At 38.6% G+C, this 23094-nt stretch overlaps 1 protein-coding gene across 4 annotated transcripts in view; it reads left to right on the plus strand.

The window, feature by feature from the left end:
* The window catches only part of SENP2 (SUMO specific peptidase 2), a 70540-nt gene that overhangs the window by 10280 nt on the left and 37166 nt on the right, over positions 1 to 23094 (plus strand). For all 4 annotated transcript variants that reach the window (XM_036875209.2, XM_036875207.2, XM_036875208.2 and 1 more), the window contains one exon: positions 97 to 187. In XM_036875209.2, coding sequence (XP_036731104.1) covers positions 97 to 187 — 91 coding nt within the window. The remainder of the gene's footprint in view (positions 1 to 96; positions 188 to 23094) is intronic.

Genomic DNA, 23094 nt, shown 5'->3' on the forward strand with positions numbered 1-23094 from the left:
TAGCTCTACAGTGTAAACTGCTCACAGATTTTCTTTTCTAATCCACACTGTTCACAGGTTTTTGTTTTTACAATTACAAATGCATTTTAAAAACAGGTAATAAATCTCCTAATGGAATAAGCGACTATCCAAAGATCAGAGTGACAGTAACCCGAGATCAGCCTCGTAGAGTCCTGCCTTCCTTTGGGTAAGTGTTAAATTCTGCCTCTCTGTACAGGAAACTTAGCACTTACAAGCTGTTTGCTCTTGCTAGGCATTCTCTTTTATTCTGATATGCAATCTTGTTAAGTAAGTACTCTGAGATTAGTACCTTCACACCTATCACTAGTGAGAGACTTGAACTTAGATGTGTGTTACTTTTTCTTTTTTTTTTTCATTTTGGTATCATTAATATACAATCACTTGAGCAACATTGTGGTTACTAGATTCCCCCCATTATCAAGTCCCTACCACGTATCCCATTATCATCTCTGTCCATCAGCATAGTAAGATGCTCTAGAGTCACCACTTGTCTTCTCTGTGCTATTCTGCCTTCCCTGTGCCCCCCGCCCATGTTATGGTTTGCTAATCATAATGCCCCTTATTTCCCTTCTCCCTCCCTTCCTACCCATCCTCCCCAGTCCCTTTCCCTTTGGTAACTATTAGTCCATTCTTGGGTTCTGTGAGTCTGCTGCTGTTTTGTTCTTCAGTTTTTGCTTTGTTCTTTTTTTTTTTTATTTTTTTTATTTTTTTATTTTTTTATTTTTTATTGAAGGGTAGTTGACAACAGCATTGCATTACATTAGTTTCAGGTGTACAACACAGTGATTCAACATTTATATACATGATAATTCTAGGTACCAGGTATCACCATACCAAGTTGTTACAATATTTTGACTATATTCCTTATGCTATACATTACATCTCGGTTACTTATTTATTTTACAATTGGAAGTGTGTTTATATATATATATATATATATATATATATATATATATATATATTTTTTTTTGTGAGGGCATCTCTCGTATTTATTGATCAAATAGTTGTTAACCACAATAAATTTCTGTATAGGGGGGTCAATACTCAATGCACAATCATTAATCCACCCCAAGCCTAATTTTTGTCAGTCTCCAATCTTCTGATGCATAACGAACAAATTCTTACATGGAGTACAAATTCTTACATAGTGAATAAGTTACATGGTGAACAGTGCAAGGGCTGTCATCACAGAAGCTTTCGGTTTTGTTCATGCATTATGAACTATACACAGTCAGTTCAAATATGAATATTCATTTGATTTTTAAACTTGATTTATATGTGGATACCACATTTCTCTATTATTATTATTTTTAATAAAATGCTGAAGTGGTAGGTAGATACAAGATAAAGGTAGAAAACATAGTTTAGTGTTGTAAGAGAGCAAATGTAGATGATCAGGTGTGTGCCTGTAGACTATGTTAATCCGAGCTAGATGAGGGCAATAAACATCCATGTATGCCAAAGATTTCTCTCAGAACATGAGGGGGGAGGTTCTAAGCCTCACCTCTGCTGCTCCCCATTTTCTCACCAGATGGCCCCCTGCGTCTGTGCCTGTCTTAGGTTGTTCCTCCCTTGAGGAATCTTACCCGTCTCTGGCTAACCAGTCATCTTCCGGGGCCATACAGGGAAATGTTAAGTTGGTAAGTGAGAGAGAAGCCTTATTGTTTGAAAAGGTTAGCTTTTTACTTCTTTGCATATTTATGCCCTGTGGCTTCTATGCCCAGCATTTGTCTTGAGGTGTCTTTACCACTTGGAAGAATTATGATACTCGGTAAATTCGACATGTGGCACGAGTTCTATTTAAAGGTTGTGATTAGGTAGGAAGAAGAAAAGCTATAGAAGTAGCAGGCAGAAGAAAACCTGGGAAGATTGATTATTTCTTTGACATATCTTCTTGTAGAGTAACTTCAGCATGGATAGGTTTTAAACGACTAATTAAATTGTGCACACACATTAACATAATAGGAATATAGTTACCTAACCAAAGCATACCTGTAATTACCAGCCATCTCCAGTGAAACCAAGAAAACCAGTTAGGCACCTTAGGCATTTGTGAAAACTTATCTATGATATGGTGGATATTGTCCGACTGAACTTAAACAGTCTGAGAGAATTCAGATAAACTAGAACACCCCATTCCTGGGGACTGTTCATATCCCATATGTTCTTTTAACGATAAATAGTCTGTGGTTGTAAGATTTTGGAGCGCTACAATTTGCACTTCTCCTAATTCTTGGTTGAGTTCCAACAGTATAGATCCAGTCCAATTTTTGTTTTACTGTATGCACAGGCCAGCTTAGATATCTCCTTCATCATTCTCATGGCAAGTCCAGGAACTGGTGGGATGAGTGCATCTACACCTGTGACAGTGCGTGGATCTTTGTTGAAGTTTTTTTTTTTTCTGATAATCTTCTGTCATGAGTCTTCCCGAGAGTGCTGATGTTGGAAGTTCTTTTTCATATCGTATCTTAGTTCATTTTTGGGGTAGCCAAATTAGGCTTTGATCCTCTGTATAAACACAAACAGACCCTTTGCCTACACTTTTATATGTCCTTTATATCATTGTGTAGAACTCATTAGAGGTCACCACATAGGAACTGCATTTTTTTTTTTTAATCATTAATCTACACTTACATGACGAATACTTTGTTTACTAGGCTCTCCCCTATACCAGGTCCCCCCTATATACTCCTTTACAGTCACTGTCCATCAGTGTAGCAACCTGTTGTAGAATCACTACTTGTCTTCTCTGTGTTGTACAGCCCTCCCCTTTCTCCCACCCCGCTATGGATGCTAATTGCTTTGTTCTTATACTCCACAGATGAGTGAAATCATTTGGCACTTGTCTTTCTCCACTTGGTTTTTTTCACTGAGCATAATACCCTCTAGCTCCATCCATGTTGTTGCAGATGGTAGGATTTGTTTTCTTATGGCTGAATAATATTCCATTGTGTATATGTGCCATATTTTGTTTATCCATTCATCTACTGATGGACACTTAGGTTGCTTCCATTTCTTGGCTATTGTAAATAGTGCTGAAATAAACATAGGGGTGCATATGTCTTTTTGAGTCTGGGCTCCTGCATTCTTAGGGTAAATTCCTAGGAGTGGAATTCCTGGGTCAAATGGTATTTCTATTTTGAGTTTTTTGAGGAACCTCCATAGTAGGTTCCACAACTGTTGAACTAGTTTACATTCCCACCAGCAGTGTAGGAGGGTCCTCCTTTCTCTGCATCCTTACCAGCATTTGTTGTTCCTAGTCTTTTCTACGTTGGCCATCCTAACTGGTGTGAGGTAATATCTCATTGTGGTTTTAATTTGCATTTCCCTGATAATTAGTGATGTGGAGCATCTTTTCATGTGCCTGTTGGCCATCTGAATTTCTTCTTTGGAGAAGTGTCTGTTCATATCCTCCACCCATTTTTTAATAGGGTTATTTGATTTTTGTATATTGAGGCCTGTGAGTTTTTTATATACTTTGGATGTTAACCCCTTGTTGGATATGTCATTTACAAATATATTCTCTCATACTTTGGATGGCTTTTTGTTCTGCTGATGGTGTCCTTTGCTGTACAGAAGCTTTTTTATCATGATATAGTCTCATTTGCTAATTTTTAATATTGTTTCCCTTGCCTGAGGAGATGTGTTCAGGAAAAAGTTGCTCATGTTTATATTCAAGAGATTTTTGCATGTATTTTCTTCTAAGGGTTTTATAGTTTCATGATTTACATTCAGGGCTTTGATCCATTTTGAGTTTACTTTTGTGTATGGGTTTAGACAGTAATCAAGTTTCATCCTCTTACATGTAGCTGTCCAGTTTTGCCAACACCAGAAGTTGAAGAGGCTGTCATTTCCCCATTGTATATCCATGGCTCCTTTATCATATATTAATTGACCATATATGCTTGGGTTTATATCTGGGCTCTCTAGTCTGTTCTATTGGTCTATGGGTCTGTTCTTGTGCCAGTACCAAACTGTCTTGATTACTGTGGTTTTGTAGTAGAGCTTGAAGTTGGGGAGCATAATCCCCCCAGCTTCATTCTTCCTTCTCAGGATTGCTTTGGCTATTCAGGGTCTTTTGTGGTTCCATATGAATTTTAGAACGATTTTCTCTAGTTCATTGAAGAATGCTGTTTGATATTTTGATAGGAATTGCATTGAGTCTGTAGATTACTTTAGGCAGGATGGCCATTTTGACAATATTAATTCTTCCTATCCATGAGCACAGGATGTGTTTCCATTTATTGGTATCTTCTTTCATTTCTCTCATGAGTGTCTTGTAGTTTTCAGAGTTTAGGTCTTTCACTTCATTGGTTAGGTTTATTCCTAGGTATTTTATTCTTTTTGTTGCAATTGTGAATGGAATTGTTTTCCTGATTCCTCTTTCTGCTAGTTCATCGTTAGTGTATAGGAAAGCCACAGATTTCTGTGTGTTAATTTTGTATCCTGCAACTTTGCTGAATTTAGATATTAGATCTAGTAGTTTTGGAATGGATTCTTTAGGGTTTTTTATGTACAATATCATGTAATCTGAAACAGGGACAGTTTAACTTCTTCCTTGCTGATCTGGAAGCCTTTTATTTCTTTGTGTTGTCTGATTGCTATGGCTAGGACCTCCAGTACTATGTTGAATAAAAGTGGAGAGAGTAGGCATCCTTGTCTTCTTCCCAATCTTGAAGGAAAAGTTTTCAGCTTCTCAGTGTTGAGTATATTGTTGGTTGTGGGTTTGTCATATGTGGCTTTTATTATATTGAGGTACTTGCCTTCTATACTCATTTTGTTAAGAGTTTTTATCGTGAATGGATGTTAAATTTTGTGAAACGCTTTTTCAGCATCTATGGAGATGATCATGTGGTTTTTGTTCTTCTCTTTGTTGATGTGTATGATGTTGATGGATTTTCAGATGTTGTACCATCCTTGCATCCCTGGAATAAATTCTACTTCATCATAATGGATAATCTTTTTGATGTATTTTTCAATTTGGTTTGCCAATATTTTGTTGAGTTTTTTGCATCTATGTTCATCAGGGATATTGGTCTGTAATTTTCTTTTTTTGTGGTGTCTTTGCCTGGTTTTGGTATTAGAATGATGCTCGCTCGTAGAATGAGTTTGGGAGTATTCCCTCCTCTTCTACTTTTTGAAGAACTTTAAGGAGGATGGGTATTAGGTCCCCACTAAATGTTTGATAAAATTCAGCAGTGAAACCATCTGGTCCAGGGATTTTTTTCTTAGGTAGTTTTTAAATTACCAGTTCAATTTATTTGCTGGTAATTGGTCTGTTCAGATTTTCTGTTTCTTCTTGGGTCAGCCTTGGAAGGTTGTATTTTTCTGGAAAGTTGTCCATTTCTTCTAGGTTATCCAGTTTGTTAGCATATAATTTTTCATAGTATTCTCTCCTAATTCTTTGTATTTCTGTGGTGTCCATCATGATTTTTCCTTTTCATTTCTGATTCTGTTTATGTGTGTAGAGTCTCTTTTTTTCTTGATAAGTCTGGCTAGGGGTTTATCTATTTTGTTTATTTTCTCAAAGAACCAGCTCCTGCTTTCATTGTCTCTATTGTTTTTGTTCTTCTCTATTTTATTTATTTCTGCTCTAATCTTTATGTCCCTCCTACTGACTTTGGACCTCAGTTGTTCTTTTTCTAGTTTCGTTAATTGGAGTTTAGACTGCTCATTTGGGATTATTCTTCTTTCCTTTGTAGGCCTTTATTGCAATGTACTTCCTTCTTAGCACGGCCTTTGCTGCATCCCACAGATTTTGTGGTGTTGAATTATTGTCATTTGTCTACATGTATTGCTTGATCTCTGTTTTTCTTTCGTCATTGATCCATTGATTATTTAGGAGCATGTTATTAAGCCTCCATGTGTTTGTGGGCTTTTTCGTTTTCTTTGTGTAATTTATTTCTAGTTTCATACATTTGTGATCTGAGAAGCTGTTTGGTACAATTTCAGTCTTTTTGAATTTACTGAGGCTCTTTTTTGTGGCCTAGTGTATGATCTATTCTTGAAAATGTTCCAGGTACACTTGAGAAAAATGTGTATCCTGTTGCTTCTGAATGGAGTGTTCCATAGATGTCCATTAGGTCCATCTGTTCTAATACATTGTTCAGTGCCTCTGTCTCCTGACTTATTTTCTGTCTGTTTGATCTGTCCTTTGGGGTGAGTGGTATGTTGAGGTCTCCAAAAATGAATGTGTTGCATTCTGTTTCCCCCTTTAATTCTGTTAGTATTTGTTTCACATGTGTAGGTGATCCTGTGGTGCATAGATATTTATAATGGTTATATTCTCTTGTTGGACTGACCACTTTATCATTATGTAATATCCTTCTTTGTCTCTTGTGACTTTCTTTGTTTTGAAGTCTATTTTGTCTGACACAAGTACTGCAACTCCTGCTTTTTCTCCCTATTAGTTGCATAAAGTATCTTTTTCTCTCTCTTCACTTTCAGTCTGTGTATGTCTTTGGGTTTGAAGTGATTCTCTTGTAGGCAGCATATAGATGGATCTTCTTTTTTTATCCATTCAGTGACTCTCTGTCTTTTGATTGGTGCATTCAGACCATTTAACTTTAGGGTGATTGTCAATAGGTATGTACTTATTGCCATTGCAGGCTTTAGATTCATGGTTACCAAAGGTTCAAGGGTAATTCCCTTACTATCTAACAGTATAATTTTACTTAGTATGCTATTACAAACACAACCTAAAGGTTCTTTTTTTTTCCTCCTTTTTCTTCCTCCTCCATTCTTTATATAAAGGTATCATATTTTGTGCTTTTTGTCTATCCCTTGATAGACTTTGGGGGTAGTTGATTTGGTTTTGCATCTGCTTAGTAATGAAATATTCTACTTTCTTGGCTCTGATATTATTTCCCCTGGTGACAGCTATTTTGCCTTAGGAATACTTCCATCTATAGCAGTCCCTACAAAATGCACTGTAGAGGTGGTTTGTGAGAGGTAAATTCTTTCAGATTTTGCTTATCTGAAAATTGTTTAATCCCTCCTCCAAATTTAAATGATAATCTTCCTGGGTAGAGTATTCTCGGTTCAAGGTCCTTCTGTTTCATTGCATTAAATATATCATGCCACTCCCTTCTGGCCTGTAAGGTTTCTCCTCAGAAGTCTGATGATAGCCTGATGGGTTTTCCTTTGTATGTGATCTTTTTACTCTCTCTACCTGCTTTTAAAAGTCTGTCCTTATTCTTGATCTTTGCAATTTTAATTATTATATGTCTTGGTGTTATCTTCCTTGGGACCCTTGTGTTGGGAGATCTGTGTACCTCCGAGGCCTGAGAGACTATTTCCTTCCCCAGATTGGGGAAGTTTTCAGCAGTTACCTCCTCAAAGACACTTTCTATCCCCTTTTCTCTCTCTTCTTCTTCTGGTACCCCTATAATGTGAATATTGTTCTATTTGGATTGGTCACACAGTTCTCTCAATATTCTTTCATTCTTAGAGATCCTTTTCTCTCACTGTGCCTCTGCTTCTTTGTATTTCTCTTCTCTAATTTCTATTCCATTTCCTGTCTCTTTTACTACATCTAATCTGCTTTAAAATCCCTCCATTGTATGTTTCATTTCAGATATGGAATTTCTTAATGATTGAATCTCCTTTCTAAATTTGTCCCTGAGTTCTTGAATATTTTTCTGTACCTCCATGAGCATGTTTATGATTTTTATTTTGAACTCTCTTTCAGGAAGATTGTTGAGTTCAGTTTCATTTGGCCCCTTTCCTGGTGTTTGCGAGATTTGGGGTTGAACCAGGTTCCTTTTACATTTCATGTTTGTATGGGGCACCCTCTATTGCCCAGAAGCTCTAGTCTCTGGAGCTGTTTATCCCTGAAGTGAGTTCAAGGGTTGCTGGGCAGCGGTGCTGGTGCCTGTGGGGAAGAAAGAGCTGTTTCCTGCTTCCCGGCTGCAGTGACTGACTGTCAGAAGCAGTGGGCCGAGCACACAGGTGTAAACCTCTGTGCTTTGTGTCTGTAGCTGCCTTAGGCGGGCCTCCCTCCGACAGGCCTGACACCAGAGCAGGGAGTGTCAGTTTGCGAGCCAGTGCCAGCAGGCCCGGAGGAAGGCGCAGCGGGCTACGTATCACAGTGGGGGGGCCTCGTTGCTGAGTAGCCAGCCAGGGTGATGGAGCGCCTGAAGCTCCGGAAACTTCCCAACCTGCTGGGCAGAATGTGTCCAGACAACCTTGTCCACCTATCCCTTCTCCCGCACAGCAAGCTCCGTGCAAACCCTGCCCCTTCAGCAGCCCTCTCGCTGCTAGGAAGCCTCTCAGACTGCCTGCCTTTCCTTTGTCCCAGAGCAGCTGGACGTGGATCTCTGTCCTCCACAAATGGCTGGAATCTCAGTCTCTCCAAGTATTCTGCCTGTCTTAGCTTTCCAACCCCACTTATCTCCAGAGCACCATGGGGGCATAGGTTTCTGCCCCCAAAGCACATCTCCAGGGCTGGGTGCTCAGCACTCCTAGGTTTCCACCCCCTCCCTGCCCTATTTCTCTTTCTCCCACAGGTGATCTGGGGTGAGGGAAGGGCTTGGGTCCTGTCGGATTAAGGCTTTGGTACGTTACCCTGTTTTGTGAAGTCTACTCTTTTCTCCAGGTGTATGCAGTCTGGTGCAGCCTTCTTTCTTGTTGCTCTTTTAGGATTAGTTGTATAAACTATATTTTCGTATTATATCTGGTTTTGGGAGGAGTTCTCTGTCTCACCTCTCATACCGCTATCTTGAATCCTTCCCTGTGTGTTACTTTTTTCATAGCATATTATATGGTTATAGCACCCTTTTTTTTTTAGCATTTTAAAAAATAGACTTTATTTTTTAGAGCAGTTTTAGGTTCACAGCAAACTGAGCAGAAAGTACAGAGTTCCCATCCCACCACAATTGTACATTGACACAACGCATCATTATCACCCAAAGTCCATAGTTTACATCTGGGTTCCCTTCTGGTGTTGTACATTCTATACAATCATACAGTGACATGTATTCACCATTATAGTATCATGCAGAATAGTTTCACTGCCCTAAAAATCTTGCATGCTCTGCCTATTCAGCCCTTCCTTCCCCCAAAACCCTGGAAACCACTGATCGTTCTGTCTCCATAGTTTTGCCTTTTCCAGATTGTCACATAGTTGGAATCATACAGTGTACAGTTGACCCTTGAACAACACAGGTTTGAAACGCACAGGTCCACTTATACATGGATGTTTTTCAATAAATATTGGAAAATTTTTTGGAGATTTTTGACAATTTAAAAAAACATTTTATTTTCTCTAGCTTACTTTCTTCTAAGAATAGAGTATATAATATATATATATATATATATATATATATATATACAAAGTATGTGTTTATTAACTATGTTATCCATAAGGCTTTCTAGTCAACAAGGAGGCTATTTAGTTTTTGGGGAGTCAGAAGTTATACATGGATTTTTTTTTTTAATTTTATTAATTTTATTTTTTTATTGAAGGGTAGTTGACAACAGCATTGCATTACATTAGTTTCAGGTGTACAACACAGCGACTCAACATTTATATACATGATAATTCTAGGTACCAGGTATCACCATACCAAGTTGTTACAATATTTTGACTATATTCCTTATGCTATACATTACATCCCAGTTACTTATTTATTTTACAATTGGAAGTGTGTTTATATATATATATATATATATATATATATATATATATATATATATATATATATATATATTGTGAGGGCATTTCTCATATTTATTGATCAAATAGTTGTTAACCACAATAAATTTCTGTATAGGGGGGTCAATACTCAATGCACAATCATTAATCCACCCCAAGCCTAATTTTCGTCAGTCTCCAATCTTCTGATGCATAACGAACAAATTCTTACATGGAGTACAAATTCTTACATAGTGAATAAGTTACATGGTGAACAGTGCAAGGGCAGTCATCACAGAAGCTTTCGGTTTTGTTCATGCATTATGAACTATACACAGTCAGTTCAAATATGAATATTCATTTGATTTTTAAACTTGATTTATATGTGGATACCACATTTCTCTATTATTATTGTTTTTAATAAAATGCGGAAGTGGTAGGTAGATACGAGATAAAGGTAGAAAACAGAGTTTAGTGTTGTAAGAGAGCAAATGTAGATGATCAGGTGTGTGCCTGTAGACTATGTGTTAATCCGCGCTAGACGAGGGCAATAAACATCCATGTATGCAGAAGATTTCTCTCAGAACATGGGGGGGGAGGTTCTAAGCCTCACCTCTGCTGCTCCCCATTTTCTCACCAGATGGCCCCTGCGACTGTGCCTGTCTTAGGTTGTTCCTCCCTTGAGGAATCTTACCCGTCTCTGACTAACCAGTCATCTTCCGGGGCCATACAGGGAAATGTTAAGTTGGTAAGTGAGAGAGAAGCCTTATCGTTTGAAAAGGTTAGCTTTTTACTTCTTTGCATATTTATGCCCTATGGCTTCTATGCCCAGCATTTGTCTTGAGGTGTCTTTACCACTTGGAAGAATTATGATACTCGGTAAATTCGACATGTGGCACGAGTTCTATTTAAAGGTTGTGATTAGGTAGGAAGAAGAAAAGCTATAGAAGTAGCAGGCAGAAGAAAACCTGGGAAGATTGATTATTTCTTTGACATATCTTCTTGTAGAGTAACTTCAGCATGGATAGGTTTTAAACAACTAATTAAATTGTGCACACACATTAACATAATAGGAATATAGTTACCTAACCAAAGCATACCTGTAATTACCAGCCATCTCCAGTGAAACCAAGAAAACCAGTTAGGCACCTTAGGCATTTGTGAAAACTTATCTATGATATGGTGGATATTGTCCGACTGAACTTAAACAGTCTGAGAGAATTCAGATAAACTAGAACACCCCATTCCTGGGGACTGTTCATATCCCATATGTTCTTTTAATGATAAATAGTCTGTGGTTGTAAGATTTTGGAGCGCTACAATTTGCACTTCTCCTAATTCTTGGTTGAGTTCCAACAGTATAGATCCAGTCCAATTTTTGTTTTACTGCATGCACAGGCCAGCTTAGATATCTCCTTCATCTTTCCCATGGCAAGTCCAGGAACTGGTGGGATGAGTGCATCTACACCTGTGACAGTGCGTGGATCTTTGTTGAAGTTTTTTTTTTTTTTTTTTTTTTTTTCTGATCATCTTCTGTCATGAGTCTTCCCGAGAGTGCTGATGTTGGAAGTTCTTTTTCATATCGTATCTTAGTTCATTTTTGGGGTAGCCAAATTAGGCTTTGATCCTCTGTATAAACACAAACAGACCCTTTGCCTACACTTTTATATGTCCTTTATATCATTGTGTAGAACTCATTAGAGGTCACCACATAGGAACTGCATTTTTTTTTTTTTTAATCATTAATCTACACTTACATGACGAATACTTTGTTTACTAGGCTCTCCCCTATACCAGGTCCCCCCTATATACTCCTTTACAGTCACTGTCCATCAGCGTAGCAACCTGTTGTAGAATCACTACTTGTCTTCTCTGTGTTGTACAGCCCTCCCCTTTCTCCCACCCCGCTATGGATGCTAATCTTAATACCCCTCTTTTTCTGCCCCCCCTTATCCCTCCCCACCCACCCATCCTCCCCAGTCCCTTTCCCTTTGGTACCTGTTAGTCCATTCTTGAGTTCTGTGATTCTGCTGCTGTTTTGTTCCTTCAGTTTTTCCTTTGTTCTTATATTCCACATATGAGTGAAATCATTTGGTATTTCTCTTTCTCTGCTTGGCTTGTTTCACTGAGCAAAATACCCTCCAGCTCCATCCATGTTGCTGCAAATGATTGGATTTGCCCTTTTCTTATGGCTGAGTAGTATTCCATTGTGTATATGTACCACATCTTCTTTATCCATTCATCTATCGATGGACATTTAGGTTGCTTCCAATTCTTGGCTATTGTAAATAGTGCTGCGATAAACATAGGGGTACATTGGTCTTTCTCATACTTGATTGCTGCATTCTTAGGGTAAATTCCTAGGAGTGCAATTCCTGGGTCAAATGGTATGTCTGTTTTGAGCATTTTGATGTACCTCCATACTGCTTTCCACAATGGTTGAACAAGTTTACATTCCCACGAGCAGTGTAGGAGGGTTCCCCTTTCTCCACAGCCTCGCCAACATTTGTTGTTGTTTGTCTTTTGGATGGCAGCCATCCTTACTGGTGTGAGGTGATACCTCATTGTAGTTTTAATTCGCATTTCTCTGATAATTAGCGATGTGAAGCATCATTTCATGTGTCTGTTGGCCATCTGTATTTCTTTTTTGGAGAACTGTCTGTTCAGTTCCTTTGCCCATTTTTTAATTGGGTTATTTGTTTTTTGTTTGTTGAGGCGTGTGAGCTCTTTATATATTCTGGACGTCAAGCCTTTATCGGATGTGTCATTTTCAAAGATATTCTCCCATACTGTGGGGTTCCTTTTTGTTCTATTAATGGTGTCTTTTGCTGTACAGAAGCTTTTCAGCTTAATATAGTCCCACTTGTTCATTTTTGCTGTTGTTTTCCTTGCCCGGGGAGATATGTTCAAGAAGAGGTCACTCATGTTTATGTCTAAGAGGTTTGTGCCTATGTTTTCTTCCAAGAGTTTAATGGTTTCATGACTTACATTCAGGTCTTTGATCCATTTTGAGTTTACTTTTGTATATGGGGTTAGACGATGGTCCAGTTTCATTCTCCTACATGTAGCTGTCCAGTTTTGCCAGCACCATCTGTTGAAGAGACTGTCATTTCGCCATTGTATGTCCATGGCTCCTTTATCAAATATTAATTGACCATATATGTCTGAGTTAATGTCTGGATTGTCTAGTCTGTTCCATTGGTCTGTGGCTCTGTTCTTGTGCCAGTACCAAATTGTCTTGATTACTATGGCTTTATAATAGAGCTTGAAGTTGGGGAGTGAGATCCCCCCTACTTTATTCTTCTTTCTCAGGATTGCTTTGGCTATTCGGGGTCTTTGGTGTTTCCATATGAATTTTTGAATTATTTGTTCCAGTTCATTGAAGAATGTTGCTGGTAGTTTCATAGGGATTGCATCAAATCTGTATATTGCTTTGGGCAGGATGGCCATTTTGACGATATTAATTCTTCCTAGCCATGAGCATGGGATGCGTTTCCATCTGTTAGTGTCCCCTTTAATTTCTTTTAAGAGTGACTTGTAGTTTTCAGAATATAAGTCTTTCACTTCTTTGGTTAGGTTTATTCCTAGGTATTTTATTTTTTTTGATGCAATTGTGAATGGAGTTGTTTTCCTGATTTCTCTTTCTGTTGGTTCATTGTTGGTATATAGGAAAGCCACAGATTTCTGTGTGTTGATTTTGTATCCTGCAACTTTGCTGTATTCCGATATCAGTTCTAGTAATTTTGGGGTGGAGTCTTTAGGGTTTTTTATGTACAGTATCATGTCATCTGCAAATAGTGACAGTTTGACTTCTTCTTTGCCAATCTGGATTCCTTGTATTTTTTTGTTTTGTCTGATTGCCGTGGCTAGGACCCCTAGTACAATGTTAAATAACAGTGGGGAGAGTGGGCATCCCTGTCTAGTTCCCGATCTCAGCGGAAATGCTTTCAGCTTCTCGCTATTCAATATAATGTTGACTGTGGGTTTTTCATAGATGGCCTTTATTATGTTGAGGTACTTGCCCTCTATTCCCATTTTGCTGAGAGTTTTTATCATGAATGGATGTTGAACTTTGTCAAATGCTTTTTCAGCATCTATGGAGATGATCATGTGGTTTTTGTCTTTCTTTTTGTTGATGTGGTGGATGATATTGATGGACTTTCGAATGTTGTGCCATCCTTGCATCCCTGGGATGAATCCCACTTGGTCACGGTGTACGATGGTTTTGATGTATTTTTGAATTCGGTTTGCTAAAATTTTGTTGAGTATTTTTGCGTCTACGTTCATCAGGGATATTGGTCTGTAGTTTTCTTTTTTGGTGGTGTCTTTGCCTTGTTTTGGTATTAGGGTGATGTTAGCTTCATAGAATGAGTTTGGGAGTATCCCCTCCTCTTCTATTTCTTGGAAAACTTTAAGGAGAATGGGTGTTATGTCTTCCCTGTATGTCTGTTAAAATTCCGAGGTAAATCCATCTGGCCCAGGGGTTTTGTTCTTTGGTAGTTTTTTGATTACCGCTTCAATTTCGTTGCTGGTAATTGGTCTGTTTAGATTTTCTGTTTCTTTTTGGGTCAGTCTTGGAAGGTTGTATTTTTCTAGGAAGTTGTCCATTTCTCCTAGGTTTCCCAGCTTGTTAGCATATAGGTTTTCATAGTAGTCTCTAATAATTCTTTGTATTTCTGCAGGGTCCGTCGTGATTTTTCCTTTCTCGTTTCTGATACTGTTGATTTTTGTTGACTCTCTTTTCTTCTTAATAAGTCTGGCTAGAGGCTTATCTATTTTGTTTATTTTCTCGAAGAACCGGCTCTTGGTTTCATTGATATTTGCTATTGTTTTATTCTTCTCAATTTTATTTATTTCTTCTCTGATCTTTATTATGTCCCTCCTTCTGCTGACCTTAGGCCTCATTTGTTCTTCTTTTTCCAATTTCGATAGTTGTGACATTAGACCGTTCATTTGGGATTGCTCTTCCTTTTTTAAATATGCTTGGAGTGCTATGTACTTTCCTCTTAAGACTGCTTTTGCTGTGTCCCACAGAAGTTGGGGCTTAGTGTTGTTGTTGTCATTTGTTTCCATATATTGCTGGATCTCCATTTTGATTTGGTCATTGATCCATTGATTATTTAGGAGCGTGTTGTTTAGCCTCCATGTGTTTGTGAGCCTTTTTGCTTTCTTTGAACAGTTTATTTCTAGTTTAATGCCTTTGTGGTCTGAAAAGTTGGTTGGTAGGATTTCAATCTTTTGGAATTTTCTGAGGCTCTTTTTGTGGCCTAGTATGTGGTCTATTCTGGAGAATGTTCCATGTGCACTTGAGAAGAACGTGTATCCTGTTGCTTTTGGATGTAGAGTTCTGTAGATGTCAATAAGTCCATCTGTTCTAGTGTGTTGTTCAGTGCCTCTGTGTCCTTACTTATTTTCTGTCTGGTGGATCTGTCCTTTGGAGTGAGTGGGTGTTGAAGTCTCCTAGAATGAATGCATTGCATTCTATTTCCTCCTTTAGTTCTGTTAATATTTGTTTCAGGTATGTTGGTGCTCCTGTATTGGGTGCATATATATTTATAATGGTTATATCCTCTTGATGGACTGAGCCCTTTATCATTATGTAATGTCCTTCTTTGTCTTTTGTTACTTTCTTTATTTTGAAGTCTGTTTTGTCTGATACCAGAATTGCAACACCTGCTTTCTTCTCTCTGTTGTTTGCTTTAACTATCTGTTTTCCATCCCTTGACTTTAAGTCTGTGCGCGTCTTTGGGTTTGAGGTGAGTCTCTTGTAAGCAGCATATGGATGGATCTTGCTTTTTTATCCATTCTATTACTCTGTGTCTTTTGATTGGTGCATTCAGTCCATTTACATTTAGGGTGATTATTGAAAGGTATGAATTTATTGCCATTGCAGGCTTTAAGTTTGTGGTTACCAAAGGTTTAGGGTTAGCTTCTTTACTGTCTTACTGTCTAACTTAACTCGCTTGTTGAGCTATTATAAACACAGTCTGATGATTCTTTATTTCTCTCCCTTCTTATTCCTCCTCCTCCCTTCTTCATATGTTGGGTGTTTTGTTGTGTGCTCTTTTTTAGGAGTGCTCCCATCTAGAGCAGTCCCTGTAGGATGCCCTGTAGAGGTGGTTTGTGGGAGGCAAATTCCCTCAACTTTTGCTTGTCTGGGAATTGTTTCATCCCTCCTTCATATTTAAATGATATTTGTGCTGGATACAGTAGTCTTGGTTCGAGGCCCTTCTGTTTCATTGCATTAAGTATATTATGCCATTCTCTTCTGGCCTGTAGGGTTTCTGTTGAGAAGTCTGATGATAGCCTGATGGGTTTTCCTTTGTAGGTAACCTTTTTTTTCTCTCTGGCTGCTTGTAATACTTTGTCCTTGTCTTTGATCTTTGCCAATTTAATTATTATGTGTCTTGGTGTTGCCCTCCTTGGATCCCTTGTCATGAGAGTTCTGTGTACCTCTGTGGTCTGAGAGGCCATTTCTTCCCCTAGTTTGGGGAAATTTTCAGCAATTATTTCTTCAAAGACATTTTCTATCCCCTTTTCTCTCTCTACTTCTTCTGGAATACCTATGATTCTTATATTATTCCTTTTCGATTGATCACTCAGTTCTCTTAAAATTCTTTCATTCCTGGAGATCCTTTTATCTCTCTCTGCATCAGCTTCTCTGCGTTCCTGTTCTCTGTTTTCTAGTCCATTAATGGTCTCTTGCATCTCGTCCATTCTGTTTTGAAGTCCTTCCAGAGCTTGTTTTATTTTTGAATTCTCCTTCCTTATTTCTTGCATATTTCTCTGCAAGTCCATCAGCATGGTTATGACTTTTGTTTTGAATTCTTTTTCAGGTAGACTGGCTAAATCTATCTCCCCAGGTTCCTTCTCAGGGGAAGATGTAGCAGATGCCGAAGCTGTCTGGGTTAGTCTTGTCTGGATCATATTTTTTTGCCTTTTCATGTTGACAGGTGCTATTGACTGTCAGCTGGGAGGGCCAAAATTTTCACTTGCTACTGGCCTTTCTTTACTGGGACAACTGCAACCCCTAGTGGCTTGTGTTGGGTAATTGCGTGTAGAGTGGGTCTTTGTGTCTTGCCCGGCCGGAAGGGAGAAATTTCCCTTTCTGTGGGCAGAATTTGTCTCAGGCTGCTTCTCTGCTTTCGCAGCGCCGGTGGGGTAATGGATGGGGGGGCTGCTTGACTGTTTGCCTCCTTGAGGGGTCTCAGAGCTGTTGCCCAGGGGGTTAGTGCACCCGGTTTTCCCTGTAATTTCCAGCTGCTGTACTGTGACCTGGGTTGTTTCCGTCAAGCTGTTAAGTCCCTGTCCCTTTAAGACTTTCAAAAAGCCCCCGCTTTTCTTTGTCACAGGGGCATCAGCTTCAGCACCCGCTCAGAGGTCTTACTCCCTGTTCCCCCAGTATCCAGGGCCCCCTGGGCATGTACTGTGTCTGCGCTCTGGCCCGGATGGCTGGGGCTGGGTGTTCAGCAGTCCTGGGCTCCGTCTCCCTCCCACTCTGCTTATTCTTCTCCCGCCGGGAGCTGGGGGGAGGGGCGCTCGGGTCCCGCCGGGCCGGGGCTTGTATCTTACCCCTTTCACCAGTCGCTGGGTTCTCGCTGGTGTATCTTCAGTCTGGCCACTGTCCTGCGTCTTCTGTTCTCTCTTTTAGGGCTAGTTGTGTTTGTTGTATTTTCAAAAGTATATATGTTTTTGGGAGGAGATTCCCACTGTCCTACTCACGCCGCCATGTTGGCTCCGCCTCTATACATGGATTTTTAACTGCACAAGGGGTTGGTGCCCCCAACCCCCATGTTATTCAAGGGTCAACCATATAACCTTTTCAAATTGGCTTCTTTATTTAGTAATATGCACTTAACCCCTCCCTACCATTTTTCATGGCTTAACGGTCATTTCATTTTAGCATTGAATAATCTTCCATTGTACAGATGAACAACAGTTTACCCATTCATCTACCAAAGGACATCTTAGTTGCGTCCATGAATAAAGCTGCTATAAACTCCATATGCAGATTTTTGTGTGCCTAGTACATTTCTACCTTCATAGTCTGAATGTAGAGCTAATTTCTAAATCAGATCCTAACAGGTCAGTATTTATCAATATGACTGGTAGGGTTCATCCTTCAAATACACAATGAAACAACAAGAAGTATATTACTATGGTAGGAATAGAAAACTGTAAATTGATGATTTTATTGATTGTTCTGAGGTATTAACTCTATTTTGTTATTTCCCTGTCTTTTTTCTCCCCTTGCTCTTTTCAACCATGAACACAATTAGCAATAATATAGTGGATCAATAGATGCTGTAGCCAGATTGCTTGTGTTTGTTTCTATTTGAATAATGGTACTCTGACATTTATGAGCTGCCTAACGTGGAGCAAGTTACTCAACATCTTTGTGCCTCTTCTTCCTCAACTTTAAAATAGGAATTTTTAATAGGGCCCACCTCATGGATTAAATGAGTTTATATGCATAACTCGTAGAATACCTGGCACGTAAGTTTTTATCAAATAAGATGAATAATATGCATGTGGATCTCTTGTGTGAATGCTGGTCTCACAGGCCTGTACACAGGAGGTTGTTCTGCTGAGTCAAACTGTCAGGTTTGCAATTTGATTTTTTTTTCTTTTGAGAGGGCATCTCTCATATTTATTGATCAAATGGTTGTTAACAACAATAAAATACTGCATAGGGGACTCAACGCACAATCATTAATCAACCCCAAGCCTAATTCTCAACAGTCTCCAATCTTCTGAAACATAACGAACAAGTTCTTACATGGTGAACAAGTTCTTACATAGTGAATAAGTTCTTACATGGTGAACAGTACAAGGGCAGCCATCACAGAAACTTTCGGTTTTGATCACACATCATGAACTATAAACAATCAAGTCAGATATGATTATTCGTTTGATTTTTATACTTGATTTATATATGAATCCCACGTTTTTCCCTTATTACTATCATTTTTTAAAATAAAATGCTGAAGTGGTAGGTAGATGCAAGATAAAGGTAGAAAACATAATTTAGTGCTGTACGAGGGCAAATGTAGATGATCAGGTGTGTGCCTGTAGACTAAGTATTAATCCAAGCTAGACAAGGGCAACAAAACATCCACGGATGCAGAAGATTTCTCTCAAAACAGGGGGTGAGGTTCTAAGCCTCGCCTCTGTTGATCCCCAATTTCTCACCTGATGGCCCCCCTGCGACTGTGCCTGTCTTAGGTTGTTCCTCCCTTGAGTAATCTTACCCGTCTCTGGCTAACCAGTCATCTTCCGGGGCCATACAGGGAAATGTAAAGTTGGTAAGTGAGAGAGAAACAATATTGTTTGAAAAGGTTAGCTTTTTACTTCTTTGCAGATTTATGCCCTGTGGCTTCTATGCCCAGCATTTGTCTTGAGGTATCTTTACCACTTCGAAGAATTATGATACTCAGTAATTTTCGATATGAGGCACAAATTATACTAAAGGGTTGTAATTAGGAAGGAAGAAGAAAAGCTATAGAAGTAGCAGATGGAAGAAAACATGGGAAGATTGATTATTTCTTTGACATATCTTCTTGTAGAGTAACATAAGCATGTATAGGTTTTAACAAACTGCTAATTAAATTGCGTACACACATTAACATAATAGGAATACAGTTACATAACAAAAGCAGACCTACAATTAACAGCCATATACAGTGAAACCAAGAAAACCAGTTAGGTACCCTAGGCATTTGTGAAAACTTTTCAATGATATGATGGATATTGTCTAACTGAATTTGAATAGTTTGAGAAAAATCAGACAAATTAAAACAACACATTCCTGGGAACTGTTCACATCCCGTATGTTCTTTTAACAGTAGATAGTCTATAGTCGCACGATTTTGGAGCGCTGCACCTTACACTTCTCCTAATTCTTCGTTGAGTTCCGACAGTATAGATCCAGTCAAATTTGTTGTTTTACTGTATGCAAAGGCCAGCTTAGATATCTCCTTCTTCATTCCAATGGCAAGTCCAGGAACTGGTGGAATGAATGCAACTACAACTGCAGCAGCACCAGGATTTTTATTGAAGTTTTTTGATGATCATCTTCTGGAATGACTCTTCTAGAGGATGTTGATGTTGGAAGTTCTTCATATCCTATCTTAATTCATTTTCTGGGTAGCCAAATTAGGCTTTGATCATCTGTATAAACACAAACAAACCCTTTGCCCACACTTTGATATGACCTTTATACCATTGTGAAGAACCTATTGAAGATCACCACACAGGAACTGCTTTTTTTTTTTTTTATAAGAGAAAGGAATATTATCAGAAAAATGTACTTCCATAGCTGATCATCTGACAACCTTTAAAAGATCAAAATTAAGGATATGTAAAGCATGCATTAATCGTTGATTTGCAGTTAGTTTTATTCTATCAGGGATTAGTCCCCCTTTTCTTTCTCTTTTTTTTTGTTATCATTCATCTACAATTACATGAAGAATATTATGTTTACTAGGCTCTCCCCTTCACCATGTCCCCCCCACAAACCCCATTACAGTCACTGTCCATCAGCAGAGCAAAATGCTGTGGAATCACTACTTGTCTTCTCTGTGTTACACAGCCCTCCCCTTTCTCCCACCCCCCAGATTATGCATGCTAAACATAATACCCCCTTCCTTCTTCCCCCCCCCTTATCCCTCCCTACCCACCCATCCTCCCTAATCCCTTTCCTTTTGGTACCTGTTAGTCCATTCTTGGGTTCTGTGATTCTGCTGCTGTTTTGTTCCTTCAGTTTTTCCTTTGTTCTTATACTCCACAGATGAGTGAAATCATTTGCTATTTGTCTTTCTCTGCTTGGCTTATTTCACTGAGCATAATACCCTCTAGTTGTTGCAAATGGTAGGATTTGTTTTCTTCTTATGGCTGAATAACAGTCCATTGTGTATATGTACCACATCTTCTTTATCCAGCCATCTACTGATGGACACTTAGGTTGCTTCCAATTCTTGGCTATTGTAAATAGTGCTGCGATAAACATAGGGATAAATCCATCTTTTTCAAACTTGAGTGCTGCATTCTTAGGGTAAATTCCTAGGAGTGGAATTCCTGGGTCAAACGGTAAATCTATTTTGAGCATTTTGAGGAACCTCCATACTGCTTTCCACAATGGTTAAACTAATTTACATTCCCACCAGCAGTGTAGGAGGATTCCCCTTTCTCCACAACCTTGCCAGCATTTGTTGTTGATTGTCTTTTGGATGGTAGCCATCCTTACTGGTGTGAGGTGATATCTCATTGTGGTTTTAATTTGCATTTCTCTGATCACTAGCGATGTGGAGCATCTTTTCATGTGTCTGTTGGCCATCTGAATTTCTTTTTTGGAGAACTGTCTTTTCAGTTACTCTGCCCATTTTTTAATTGGATTATTTGTTTTTTGTTTGTTGAGGTGGGTGAGCTCTTTACATATGGATGTCAAGCCTTTATCAGATCTGTCATGTACAAATATATTCTCCCATACTGTAGGGTACCTTTTTGTTCTATTGATGGTGTCGTTTTCTGTACAGAAGCTTTTCAGGTTAATATAGTCCCACTTGTTCATTTTTGCTTTTGTTTTCCTAGCCCGGGGAGATATGTTCAAGTAGAGGTCACTCATGTTTATGTCTAAGAGATTTTTGCCTATGTTTTTTTCTAAGAGTTTTATGGTTTCATGACTTACATTCAGGTCTTTGATCCATTTCGAATTTACTTTTGTGTATGGGGTTAGACAATGGTCCAGTTTCATTCTCTTACATGTAGCTGTCCAGTTTTGCCAGCACCATCTGTTGAAGAGACTGTCATTTCGCCATTGTATGTCCATGGCTCCTTTATCAAATATTAATTGACCATATATGTTTTGGTTAATTTCTGGAGCCTCTAATCTGTTCCACTGGTCTGTGGCTCTGTTCTTGTGCCAGTACCAAATTGTCTTGATTACTATGGCTTTGTAGTAGAGTTTGAAGTTGGGGAGTGAGATCCCCCACACTTTATTCTTCTTTCTCAGGATTGTTTTGGCTATTCAGGGTTTTTGGTGTTTCCATATGAAGTTTTGAACAATTTTTTCAGTTCGCTGAAGAATGTTGCTGGTAATTTGATAGGGATTGCATGAAATCTATATATTGCTTTGGGCAGGATGGCCATTTTGACAATATTAATTCTTCCTAGCCAAGAGCATGGGATGAGTTTCCATTTGTTAGTGTCCCCTTTAATTTCCCTTAAGAGTGTCTTGTAGTTTTCAGGGTATAGGTATTTCACTTCTTTGGTTAAGTTTATTCCTAGGTATTTTATTCTTTTAGATGCAATTGTGAATGGAGTTGTTTTCCTGATTTCTCTTTCTATTGGTTCATTGTTAGTGTATAGGAAAGCCACAGATTTCTGTGTGTTAATTTTGTATTCTGCAACTTTGCTGTATTCCAATATGAGTTCTAGTAGTTTTGGAGTGCAGTCTTTAGGGTTTTTTATGTGCAATATCATGTCATCTGCAAATAGTGACAGTTTAACTTCTTCTTTACCAATCTGGATTCCTTGTATTTCTTTATTTTGTCTAATTGCCATGGCTAGGACCTCCAGTACTATGTTAAATAACAGTGGGGAGAGTGGGCATCCCTGTCTTGTCCCTGGTCTCAGAGGAAAAGCTTTCAGCTTCTTGCTGTTAAGTATGATATTGGCTGTGGGTTTATCGTTTATGGCCTTTATTATGTTGAGGTACTTGCCCTCTATACCCATTTTGCTAAGAGTTTTTATCATGAATGGATGTTGAACTTTGTCAAATGCTTTTTCAGCATCTATGGAGATGATCATGTGGTTTTTGTCCTTCTTTTTGTTGATGTGGTGGATGATGTTGATGGATTTTCGAATGTTGTACCATCCTTGAATCCCACTTGGTCATGGTGTATGATCCTTTTGATATATTTTTGAATTCGGTTTTCTAATATTTTGTTGAGTATTTTTGCATCTACGTTCATCAGGGAAATTGGTCTGTAATTTTCTTTTTTGGTGGGTTCTTTGCCTGGTTTTGGTATTAGGGTGATGTTGGCTTCATAGAATGAGTTTGGGAGTATTCCCTCCTCTTCTATTTTTTGGAAAACTTGAAGGAAAATGGGTATTTTCCTTATGTCTGATAAAATTCTGAGGTAAATCCGTCTGGTCCGGGGGTTTTGTTCTTTGGTAGTTTTTTGATTACCATTTCAATTTCTTTGCTCGTAATTGGTTTGTTTAACTTTTGTGTTTCTTCCTTGGTCAGTCTTGGAAGGTTCTATTTTTCTAGGAAGTTGTCCATTTCTTCTAGGTTTTCCAGCTTCTTAGCATATAGGTTTTCATAGTAGTCTTTAATAATTCTTTGTATTTCTGTGGAGTCTGTCGTGATTTTCCCTTTCTCATTTCTGATTCTGTTGATGTGTGTTGATTCTCTTTTTCTCTTAATAAGTTTGGCT

Source organism: Manis pentadactyla, chromosome 1, assembly GCF_030020395.1.
Source record: "Manis pentadactyla isolate mManPen7 chromosome 1, mManPen7.hap1, whole genome shotgun sequence".
Classification (NCBI taxonomy): domain Eukaryota; kingdom Metazoa; phylum Chordata; class Mammalia; order Pholidota; family Manidae; genus Manis; species Manis pentadactyla.